The sequence below is a fragment of the Symphalangus syndactylus genome, chromosome 12 (assembly GCF_028878055.3).
Source record: "Symphalangus syndactylus isolate Jambi chromosome 12, NHGRI_mSymSyn1-v2.1_pri, whole genome shotgun sequence".
Taxonomy (NCBI): domain Eukaryota; kingdom Metazoa; phylum Chordata; class Mammalia; order Primates; family Hylobatidae; genus Symphalangus; species Symphalangus syndactylus.
Window position 1 is genome coordinate 56,470,381 of NC_072441.2, and position 13,292 is coordinate 56,483,672.

The following is a 13,292-nucleotide window of genomic DNA, read 5'->3' on the forward strand; positions in this document are numbered from 1 at the left end:
TTTATGGCATTACTTTTGCCATTTTTGAACTGTGTGCTTAAGACATGAACTAAATAGTTCAAGATAATTAAAAATTCTTGGCAGAAAATGAAGGCATATTTGGGGTGAAATGTCTCATCAACCACAAGGAACATAGGAAATATGTTCTTCCTATATAGACATTGAAAACACATATGAATATTTATTGAAAATGAATCCACCTAGAATACTAAAACAACAAAACAAAACAAAAATTCCCAAGAGGTACTCATCTCATTCTCAAAGTGTTTTTAAAAGTAATCATACTGTTGGATGACAGTATTGTTGTTTTTCAAATTAAAATGCAGTATCAGCGAAAGCATATTCATTTGTAAGGAAATATTATTGATCATAACATTTTGTAAGACAAAACCAAACGCATGAGAGAATCAATGGTGCTCTAAAAACAAAACTCATAGTTGTGCTAATTTTTGTTAAATTGCTCTACTCCATTTAAATATTTAGCCATTTTAATTAATTTAAATGTACCTTATTAAAATGACTTTGACCATAAAATACTTCAAATGAATGTATTATTTATGAGCTCAAAATTTACAGGATAGACTTAATTGGGAACAGTTCATCAAGAGTGAGAAACATTTAGTGGAAAGTTAATTAAATATGAGCCAAAGACTTAACACAACTCTAATTAAATGTTTATTCTTGTGTGTTATCTACTCCCATTTTCGTTACAAATAAAAACTCAACTTTTGCTCATTGCTCCTACTCAAATAAAAATTATTCATTTTCAATTTTAGTTTATGCATTGCAAGGTGTTTCTGTCTTCTGTAAAATGCCTATTATACATTTCAAATAATAATATACAAAAATATATTAACCTGACTCCATAATACTGAAAATTATTATAGAATATGAAGAAATGATTCTAATTTTTTAAAGGAATACAGATTATAATATTTAAACTTATATGAGGAGGATAGCTTTTTTAAAAATCTGGCTACAAAAATGTTATATTTTGCCAAAAAATCCAAACAAAGGGCATGCTTGTTCATATATATTTGGCTACATCTTACATCAATTAAATATCAATTTACTAAATAGCTATTCTATTTACTGGAACAGATGTTTTATCTTGAGTTGAATGTATATTGATTCTGGCTTAATGGCTACTAGTAGCTTGTTTTTTACCAGCATAATATTGCTGCCAGCTCTCTGAACAAAATGAGTATCAATATGGAAAGCAAGCTGAGTGGAGAAGAGGGCAAAGGTGTTTCAAGCGTATTTAAAATTTAAAAAATATACATTTTTGTCTTGACTATAAGAGTGATCTCTTAGTCCAGTTACACACATTTTTCTCATCTCTATAACAAAATTAGTAGAAAATATTCATTAAGCTTTTTTATGGGTGAAGAAGAATAAATTAAAAAATAAGCGTTTTTAAATTCAGACTAGATTTTGTGGATAAACTTGCACATGTATTAGCAGACATACATCTTTTCTCTGAAATCTAAATACTTGCAGAAATACTAATCTTCATGTTACATTATGTGGCTGTATCATACGTACTCTTTCACCTGGAGGGCCAGGAGGGCCATCACCACCTGAAGTGCCCTGGCACCAAGAAAAGAAAAGAAAAATCGGTTTGAATTCTTTCTCATAGCATCTGCCTGGAAAAAAATCTACAGTAACATCCAAAAAGAAAAAGTGCAGGTGATACCTTTGGCCCGGGTTTCCCAGTGGGTCCTCTTGCACCTCTTGAACCTCGAGGACCCTGCAGATGAGAACAAAAGATGAACCCGAACTAGTGTCAGGCAAATCCAAAGGCACTAAATCAATTTTTATTTTTGAAAAATAAATTATCTTGATACACTAAATTCAATACGAAAAATGTACATCATTTTAAATCAAGGCACCTACCGTTGGACCACGCTGACCCCGAGGGCCTGGTTTGCCAGCTACTCCCTAGCAAAGACAGTTCAATCTCAATATGCAGTATATCACAGTAAATTATGAGTCTGGTGCTGAGACTGAGTAGTCATGCAAGAACATCATTCATTCATTGATTCATTCATTCACTCATTCATGTATTCATTTAGAGACAGACTTGCTATGCTGCCTAGGCTGGCCTGGAACTCCGGGATTCAAGCAATCCTCCACCTGAGCCTCACAAATATCTGGGAATACAGGCACACACCACTATGTCCAGCTAAGAACATCTATATACATAGTTCAAAACATTATATTTATATATCATACCCGTGCACCTTTCTCTCCATTGGCACCTGGAAACCCAGGGAATCCAGTGGAACCCTACAGTAATAAAAGTAAATAATGAACAAACATGGCAATTAACATTTTCAGTAACAAGATGTAATTTATTTTGGAACAGAGTGATTTTCACACAGCTGTTAATATTTAAATCAAATATATAAATTTTAAGATACCATTGAAGTAATTGAAAATGAACTTACAATGACATCTGAAATCCTGGAAGCATTGAAAGCACAAATTGATAAAACATTTTAGTTTTTAACCTTCTGAGTAAATGAATTAATCAAGTATTATTTCATCTCTTGTTATAAAATAGTAATTATAGGACATTTTATAGAAAGTGTACTGCAATGTAAAATTCTTTGTATTTGCTTCAACTCTAAAGAAAAATCCCATTTTCACAAACAGGAAGAGTCAAATATTAAAATAGGAATTTTAGAAAATGTTTTTCCTGAATTAATATTATCATATGTCTATAGTTACCACTTTTGAGTCGAGTATTTTTACACTTTTAAAACTGGATCAATTCATAGACTAAAAACCTTCCTCCACTTTTTCGATTTGGTGTTTGAATACAAGTATATCTAGCTAAAAGTCTATTTCAGACACCCAAGCATTAAAATTCTGTTTTTTAGAATTCTGAAGACATAATTTTGAGATTTATGTTATTTATGCATCAGCTTCATGCATCAGCTAAGTAAGTACATTACTGGTACATTACTTAGGCTCATCAAGTATAGATTTTTCTCCTGCAAAGTGAGGGCAATAATACACAGCTTACAGGTAATTTGAAATTTGTGGGACTGAAAAAAAAGAATGCTTGGTATAAAAATAATAATTATATATAATAAATAATAATTATTTTAAAATGTAATAAGCTTACAAAAATGCTATTTCATTTACAAATGGCCACATTTTACAGATGGAAAACAATATAATCCCCAATAACCAAATTTCCCATATGATCTTGTACATATATCTAAATTTTTATCTTCTCATTTATTTGATCATGATTGTGATTAGCTTCCCTCATCGCTGTATCATAAAATAGAGAAGATTAGTGTTCACATCCTTGCTGCTCAACTTGTTAATTATGAGACCCTGAAAAGGAATGAGTGGAGAGTTTTCCTGTTTAGATCACTGTATGGATTAAGTGCCATAATACGTAAAATGTCTAGCCTCTGCTAGAATACTAGACATCAAATTTTACAAACCTCCCCATATATTAAGGGAAATATAACAAAGCCTTCTTTGACTTGGATACACTCCTTTCTTTTTTTAATCCACTCACTTGCATTGAAATACCCCTAAAAATAATGTTTCTCCAAGTGATACATGGCTCCTCTGTATCAGAATAATCTATAGTAATTGCTAAAAATATGGATTGCCAAGGCACACTCCACATCTACTGAAACTGAAACAGACTCTCTGGCAGTGAGGTCCAGGAATCTGCATTTTTACCAACCTCTAGTGGTCACATGTACTGTGAAATCTTAGAAGTCTTGAAGCTGTATTCTCAGGCACGTACAGTTGGAATAGCCAGGTGTACAGTATTACCTACTCACAGGAGGTAACTATTTGGCCCTATTCCCAATTTGAAAGTAGTGAATATTACACACTTATCAGGAAGGTAAGATGCTAGCAATTTGTATTTCCTACAGGATGCTATTAAAGCAGGTAAATAAAATTGTATGTGATGCCCTATGGCAGCTGATAGTCAAAATAATAACCTGAAGGATGCACTGCTAAGCTGCTTTTTATAACATGTTTTCCTATATGTTTCAATACATGCCTATATAGCTAACTTGTGATCAACCTGAGAACAATTATTAGGGTGTGTAATATTCACGTACTGGGGAAAAAAATCTCCGCACATTACATTTTGAAGAGCTTTCAAAATCTCTTTTCTTTCTCTACACAGAATCAGTTAGTTACGTCTAGCACAGTATTACTATGTGACTATTACAGGAATTGGACAAATGAGTATAATACAGTATGAAAATAAAAATTTTGAATAGGGAGACAAATACTCAGTTCTGTCCTGACTAGAAGAGATAACTAAGCATATTTATAGATACTTCATTTAAGCAAAGAGATATTATGCACCAATTTTGTTTTTCATAAATGTGTATTCTTACATAGAGTTTCTACTCTAGGAAATTGATAGAAAACACAGAAAAATGACAAACCCACCAATTAATCAGTTGAATATATGGAAATGTTATTTTTTGTTTCCCACATAAGGAATTATCACCAAAATATATAATTTCTATGAAACAGTATTACCTGTTTTTATACGGAAACACACAAAGGCCATAAAGTCAAAGATTAATTGTGAAATTGGGTCGGTCAATAAATGTGAAACTAAAAATGTGAAATTTTTAAAATGCTGTCTGAAATATAAAGGTATCCTACCTTAAAATAGATTTTATTTTAGAAACAGCTATCATTTTATAGCACATGTGGTGCTACATCTTTTTAATACCTTTATGGTTTATATTGCTACTAAGAAATTACTAAGATGTCAAATTACAGTCCTTAATCTGCTTGAAGGAGACAGGTAAAGGTATTTCATTATAGTAAAATAAAAATTTAAATTTATTCAAAATTCATCAGCTTACACATAGGAAAAAATATGAAGCTATCTTTCATCTTTGATGTCCCAGTCAGTTTTTCATTTTAGAACTGAGAAACTTAAAAGCTTTTTGATCATAGAAATAATAAATGAGTTATGAAGAGAAGCAATATGAAGAAATAAAGAATAAAATTCCAGACATTTCGGTAAAAGGATTAAAAAATGTTGGATACCTAAACATTTCTGTTTAGTTATTCTGTTGCATTTTGTTAATAAAAACAATTCAAAGAATACTGGTCAGAGAACTTAGAAAAAAACAATTTTAAATAAATTCATAAAATAAAATTCTACTCCTTCATGTAATATTGTGACAGATTCCTATGTTTTTAAATCAAAACAAAACAATTGCAGTTTAACTTAATAAATAGATCAAGAATGCATGAAGTGACGTAAGGATAGCTTGAGGTCCTGGATTATGCAGTGAATGACTTCTTTTACTGATAATATTTGTGAAAATGCTTGACATTTGAAAGGAAGCTAACTGGGAGACAGAGCAGTATATTAGAGATAATATTTAAATGATAAAAAGTATTAATTAGTGTCCTGTGTATAGCCAGAAAATATTTAAATTATGCCTGTATTATTTTTAAATCACAGATGCCATAAATCTTATTTTAGAAGGGTTCAAAAGCATTATATTTATCCCCTGCTACTCAAGGAAGTATTTTTTGGGAAACTCAATGAAAAAATTGTAAGACAAAGCTGTACAGCAAGCCTAAGACAGTGTTATCACGTGGCAATGAGGGAACACGATGACATGCAGTTTACATATTCAGGGAGAAGGATATTTTTGTCTCCCATAATTACATGTGAAACTTATGAATAGATACACGTTTAAGAATGTTACAGAAGCAGGATTTGCCGTACCTATTGTTTCTGTTATGCCTGAATGGGTCAAACTCAATAAACTGATAGATTGATATAATCTCATGTACATATAACTAAAAGAATGATATAACTGAAACTACCCAGCACTTTTCTGTCTCCCTCCTGTATCATAACCATTCTGTTATTAATAATCAACATTTATATATTAATTCACTTAACAAGCTTAATTTAACTACTGAATGCATCAAGTGCATCCTTAACAAAGTTTTATGATAGGTTTGAGAAAAATTAGTACACCAAAGTAAATATGCACTTTGAAAACCATATTTTTTATGCTTAAAATATGTATATTTCAAATAGCCAAAAATGAGATTTGAGTGATACAGCGAATTGAGTGGTGTCTCCTCAAAATTTATATCCATACACAAATCTATGGAACCTGTGAATGTTACCTTACTTGGAAAAAAAAAAAAAGTCTTGCCAAATGCTATTAAATTAAGGAAATGGGATCCTCCTGGATTGCCTAGGTGGTCCCTAAATCCAATGGCGACTGTCCTTACAAGAGACAGAAGAGAATAAGACACACAGAAAAAAGGCCAGTTAAGAAGGGAAAAGAGATTGGAGTCATGAAGCCACAAGCCAAGGAATGCCTGGGGCCACCAGAAGCTGGGAGAGGCAATGACAGATTCTTTACTAGAAACTCTAGAGGCAGCATGGCCCTGTGACACCATGATTTCATGCTTCTGGCCTCCAGAACTGTGAGGCAGTGAATTTCTGTTGTTTTAAGTTAATAAGTTTGTGGAGATTTGTCATAGCAACCTTGGAAAAAAATAATACTAATGGAAATGAGGGTAACAGTGTGAAAGGTGTATTAATTAAAAAAAATCAAGTGGTAATTTAAACCCTTAGGATAATAGAAAGGAAATCAAAAGCTATTATCCATTAAATGTCTTCCATGTTAAAACTTCCAGGTATACTAGGATAGTTCTTGTTCCAATTACAAAGAAGTACCGATTATGCCTTCGTTTCGTGACTCCTTCTCCTAAAATACTGTAATCCATAGTCACCTAAGCTCTTTGAGCTCCCTACACTCCAGGTGTCCACATGCTCTACGATTCCTTGTGAAACTATTTTTAAGTACTTATCATAATATAGAGATGTTACAAACTGTAAGGTAACCATATGTGATTAATATTGTCTTCACAAAATGTTAATAAACTAAAAATATCAAGCTGTTTTACCTTTGGACCTTGTCTTCCTGGATATCCTGGTAACCCTGGAACTCCAAGTTTTCCCTGTAGTTAAAATATATATTAATCAAAGTAATATTTTAAGTTGAATTAAGTTTACATAATGATTTCAATATTTTTTCTAAATATTAGAATCACATACTGTACACTCAAAGGAAGATTTGGAGGTTTTTATCATTATTTACCTTCATTATATTTCTTCATGTGAATAAGAAAATTGTTGCTTTGAACCTATTTCTAATGTTATAATGTTGCCTGACTTAACCTTTATTATATAAGTGATAGTGCCTTCTTTAGGTACAGGAACCCTGAGGATTTAAAGAGAACTCTACACTTCTTTGTGAATTCTAAAGCATGGTTAAAAATACTCCTAAGCTTTTTCAACATTAAATACTATTTTAAATTAGTTGATGTAACTGGCACAATATTTAGATTTTATCATTCCAACTAGAATAAATCTTTTTGATAAAGTTATTTCATTTATCCCAGTCTAAATATAAAACCAAGGATCATGAGTTACTTAACTTTTCTCAATGAGTAAGTAAACCTAGATATGCAAAGAAATTCAGAATTAAATTTTAAGACAAATGTCTTCTTTCACTCTAACATGCTGAAATATTTGGACTAATAAATATAATATGTGTTGAGAGCTTTAGCTAATAATGATGGTTTTTGTGGAGTGTTTATTCCTCCAAGCAGGTAATTGAATATACTATTTTGTTCCAGTGCAATGAGGTTACCTTTCAATCTGTAAGTGCTAAAACAAAATTTATGTTATAATGAAGTCCAACAATGTGTAACAAATACCAGATGGTTTAAAATATTATCCTAAACAATTTACTTCCCTAAGATTTCTATCTGAACAAAACATTAAAAAAACACAGGTAGAAGGATAAAAAAATGAATTGAATAAAATATGTATGTGGAAATTTACTGTGCATCCATTTCCCTAAAAAGATACTTACAAAAGCATACTTCATTTATAAAATATTATTTACTAATGTCTTAAACACTGGAAAGCATAATGTATCATTATTTTCAGTGTACATTGAACAACTAAAAATGGAAAATAAACACAAGTTCAAATTTGTATGTGCATTGATAAAAGATGAACAGAAGCTTATAAATAAAAATAAGTATTTTACTGGATGAAACAAGACAAAAAATTAAGAACATGGTTTATGACCTTGTTATTACAGATTGAACTAAAGATTTGTCCAAGTCATGATCAGCATTGCATAGATAAGTAGTCTTCAGATGGAAAATATGCAAACAAACCCTAAGAAGCATACCTATAATGATGTCCCCTTGGATACATTAAATTATCACAGCTTGTTTTATACCATCAATTTCAAGATAAGTAAAAATACCTAATTCTGATCACAAGCTATTTGTTTTCTTTGGTAATTAGCACATTAGAATGTATGTATATACTCTAATTCATTTTAGAGTCATTTTAAAATAAATTCTGGCAGAAAGTTTGTGTTTTCAATAGGATGATAGGCAACTTCAATAAACTAACAGTACTAATGAAATATTAAAGAAGAAAAGAACTGTGGGGTGGTTTAAACTCCTGATTTATCATAATAGCTTATGTGACTGTTTATACATGATAGAGCGTAAGACGACAGGAAGCTCCCAGGATACCCTTTTAACTACTGGCATTGAGCATTTTAAATGAAAGGGTTTAAATGCCCTATAAGGCTTTTTTTTCCCCTGGTCTTTTTCTTTTGCTGCCAAATCACTATAACATTGTTCATTAATTTACAATTAGCAATGTTTTTTCAAAGTATGAAACTGTAGAAGTTTCAAATTATGAAACCCGATAAGAACTGTCATATTAGATGATTCATAAGGACATGAGGAATTTTCTTTTTGTCTATTCACACTCTCTATATAATACCTATATCATGTATTTTCTTTCTGAGATAGAATGGTGGGGGCTTCTATTTGTAATTTTCGTAAATAGCATGAAATTTCTTTATGGCATGTTTGTTGTAGAAAATATAGACATATACATATAGAAAAAGAACCATTTGAATTATACCAGAAAGAGATTATTGATATTTTGCTTTAGTGTATATAATGTAATAACATTTGTCATAGACAAATTACATTATACATTATTACATTATAACATGAAGTCAAATTTCAATGTTGCCTAATATTATATTGAAATATAAATGTAATGGTTGCAAATCTTTTTGACGCAACACATAATGCCCAGTGTCTCTCAAATAATGAATATTATAATTATCTGGGGATGTTTTAAAACATATTGATACTTGTGTCAAGCCCAGATTAAAATTAAAATATCTTGAAGTTGGGCCTGAATACCAGTATTTTTTAATAGACTTATTATGTGAAATGCATGTTTAAGTGGAAAAAATAAAAGACGATTCTACTTGGCCCAAAACCATAAGTAGACCCTCTTTCATTTATTCTTTCATCCTTTAATCACACATCCTTTAATTCTCAACATCTAATGTGGAAGAACTCTAAGAGTAGCTGATTCTACATGGCCAAGGAGGGCATAGAAGACTAGAAAATAAGGAGAAGTGACAAAAGAAGTGTTCATCTCATAATTATACCTCTTAGGAGTATTTAATAGGAATTTCGCAGAATTCCCTACTTAATATAGACATATATATGTAGGATATATATATATATATATATATATACATATAGGAAAGAAAAGGAATCATTTTAATTCTACAAGAGATTATTATTTATATTTTGCTTTAGTGTATATAATATAACATTGTCATAAACATTTCTTGTTTTTTTTAAAAAAAATTAACTTCACAGTACATTATAGAAAATTTACCATATCACTAAAGAGTTTCTGGAGGCAAATTTTAATATTGCCTAATATTACACTGAAATGTAAATGTAATGGTTGCAAATTTAAAATATAATGAAACATTTTATCTTTAATGTATCAAGAACTCAATTTCTCGCACCAGTTATTGAAAGAAATTTAAATGATAATGAAACATCACCTGCAAGAGTACTGGTGAATTTAAAGTCATTTACCAACCTTTTCTCCTGCTTGACCTGAAGGACCTGGGTCTCCGGTTGGGCCTGCTCGACCTTTGGGTCCTTCAGGGCCATCTTCCCCTCTTGGGCCAATTTGACCAACTTCTCCCTGAGGCACAGAACAACAACATTCTTATGAGTGAAACTTCCTTTACAAAAATTGTAACAGTGAAAAAATTATGACAGTGAAAGAGATCTGATATAACAAACTCCATCTTGCCTTTTACCTTCAAACTGCCCTCGATCATTCCTGGGCATGGAGCAAGCTAACATTGGGAGAAATGTACTTTATAGTTTAAATGATGATAGTTCTTCCCCAAACAAATCTGCCTTTATAAAAACTAATACAAAGCCACAAGGTTAGAATTATGAAAGTGGTGTGAATTCCACTAAAATGTAGGGATAGTAAAAAATTACCAGCCATTGTTCCGAAAGTTACAATGTTTATAACTTCCCCAATTATTCCTGTAAATAACACCACTATGTAGAACATAAGATTAGCCTTTTGAGATGTCTTTTCAGACTTTTGCATTTCTGACAACCAGCTGACTCCACCTCCACCCAGACCCATGACTTGTGATTTAACTGGCCCCGTGGTCCCCAGCCAGAAGCTGAATCAGCACACAAGGACCATTGTCCATACCCCTATGATTGCATCCCCAACCAAGCAGCAGCTCTCATTTCCTAGCCTCCTGCTCACCAAACTGTCTTTAAAAAACCCTATACTCCAAATTTTTGTGGAGGCTAATTTGAGTAATAATAAAATTTCAGTCTCCTATTCAGCTAACTCTATGTGTAGAGAAAGAGTCAAACTCTTTATCGCAGTTCCCCTGTCTTGATAAATAGGCTCTGTCTGGGCAGCAGGCAAGATAAACCCATCATGCAGTTACAAAAATATATTTGGAAATTGAGAGGCATAAATTACAGTCTATTGAAAGAGTTTTCAACTTTGGTGTGTTTACTCATGTTTTTGTTCATGACAAAGAGGCTTGAAAGTGTTTGACTTTATCAATCTTTTCATATTTAATAAACAACTGAATATAGTCTGATATTTGAAAATCTACAAAAGCCGAATCCCATCGTATATGACATTAAATTGCTTTTAATGCATCTGTGTTGCAGAGAGAGGGAAAAAATAATAATAAAGATTGGTCAGCAGCTTTGGAAATTACTGTTTGGAACACAAGAAAAATATCTCTATTTTGTACTTGGCTTTTATCTTTAATGTTTAAGAACTTGTATATGGATGTTATTGCCCCCAATCCTACATGCAGACTTCATTTGAATTTTAGGAAAACAAATATTTTCTATAGAATGCTTCTTTATTCAGATGTATTAGGTACTAGTATATTACTTAAAAATAAATCTTCCCAATAAAGCATTTAATTTGCTTTAGATAACTAATATTTCTGTTTGTTTTCTGTAATGTATTACTAGAAAAAACTACCATCTTTACATTCAAAAATTGAACACCACCATATAATGAAAATTCATGAAAGTTACAGACATATACTGTCCAGGCAGCATAGCTCATTACATATGAACAAAATTTAGAACAAACTTCTCAAATTACTTCTAGTAATTTGATCATAACTTTCTAATGTCCTGTGTATAAACAATACACGTGTGTGTGTGCATGTGTGTGTGTGCATGCACGTGCATGCGCATGTTTATTATGGAACCTGTGGAAATATAACATCTAAAAGACAATTGATACTACACTATGTCCACAAAAATTAAAATCCCTAAATCTTTGTATAAAAACTTAAATGATTAAAGGCTTAGGTAGTACAAACATTTTATTTATCATATGCTTACTATATTTAAAGATAAGCAAAGGAAAAAATATATATATATTAAATTTTATGTACTAGTGCACATTTTCTTTATACTTACTCTGTCACCTTTTAGACCCATATCACCTTTGAATCCTGGAAAACCATCTTCACCCTAAAACATTACAAAAGGAATTAAATAGGAGTTTAATCAGTCCTTTGGAGTAACCTAAAATATTGCTATAAAAATTTATGTGCTGATAATGAGGGAAAATTATTTTTGAGAAATGTGAATGGTAGTTGTGAAACTTCCTCCTCCCTTTTCCAACTCCAGCCACAGATTCTGACCACCAATATAATCTCATATTTTCGCAATTATTGGCTATAAATTACCCTAGGACATTTTTCACAAATATGTTCATTAAATCTTGTTTTATGAGGGAAATAACCTTTCTCCCATAACAACATGTATTGTATACTAGTTTAACAAATAAAAAATAAATATTTTGCCAGGCATGGTGGTTCACACCTGTAATCCCTGCACTTTGGTAGGCCAAGGTGGGCAGATTGTTCAAGCCCACGAGTTTCAGGCCAGCCTGGGCCACATGGCAACACCCATCTCTACAAAAAATACAAAAATTAACCAGGTGTGTGGGTGCATGATTGTAATAGCCACTAAAAAAGCTGATTAGGAGATATACCTAATGCTAAATGACGAGTTAATGGGTGCAGCACACCAACATGGCACATGGATACACATGTAACAAACCTGCACATTGTGCACATGTACCCTAAAACTTAAAGTATAATAATAATTAAAAAAAAAAGCTGATGTGGGAGGATCGCTTGAGCCCAGGAGGTCAAGGCTGCAGTGAGCCATGATTGTGCTACTGTACTGAAGCCTGGTGACAGAGCAAGAACTTCTCCCCCGCCCAACAACAAGAACAACAACAACAAAAGGAAACGCTTAGTTATCATTTTAACTTTGTATTACAAGAGCTCTGGAGTAGCAAATAGAATAAAATGATTTTCCCTTAATTTAATAATTTATGCCTATAAATTTTATGTTGTATTTTTGTATCATGTCCATTAGATAGATGCCTTCTAGCTCAATGGGTTCTGTATCTTACAATCTTCTTTCAGGTAAAATTAATTATATAAAATAGAAATTAATAATATCCTTTACAGGTAGAATTGCTAATTGTAGCACTATACACACAGAGCAACAATGCTGAAAACAGAGTCATTTAATGAAGAGAGGAACAATTTGGGCTACAGAAATATTTTCTATCATTCTTATTGAAACCTAGATTTTTAAGAAAGTTGCATAAACAACCTTATTATCTCTTAAGTTCAAGAAAAAAATTAAATTACTAAGAAATAGTCATTCATGTATTCAATAAAATTAATTGAGGAATTACTCATTCAAAGTGCTGTGGAGTATTTTGAGGTTTTTTTTTTTTACCAGTAAAATCTAAAAGTGGGCCAGGCACAGTGGCTCATGCCTGTAATCCC

At 31.7% G+C, this 13,292-nt stretch overlaps 1 protein-coding gene across 5 annotated transcripts in view; it reads right to left on the minus strand.

The window, feature by feature from the left end:
- Positions 1–13,292, minus strand: part of COL11A1 (collagen type XI alpha 1 chain) — a 223,552-nt gene that overhangs the window by 94,015 nt on the left and 116,245 nt on the right. For all 5 annotated transcript variants that reach the window (XM_063624370.1, XM_063624368.1, XM_063624371.1 and 2 more), the window contains 7 exons: positions 11,899–11,952; positions 10,004–10,111; positions 6,955–7,008; positions 2,236–2,289; positions 1,897–1,941; positions 1,697–1,750; positions 1,546–1,590 (listed from right to left, as the gene is read on the minus strand). In XM_063624370.1, the coding sequence (XP_063480440.1) occupies positions 1,546–1,590; positions 1,697–1,750; positions 1,897–1,941; positions 2,236–2,289; positions 6,955–7,008; positions 10,004–10,111; positions 11,899–11,952 (414 nt within the window). The remainder of the gene's footprint in view (positions 1–1,545; positions 1,591–1,696; positions 1,751–1,896; positions 1,942–2,235; positions 2,290–6,954; positions 7,009–10,003; positions 10,112–11,898; positions 11,953–13,292) is intronic.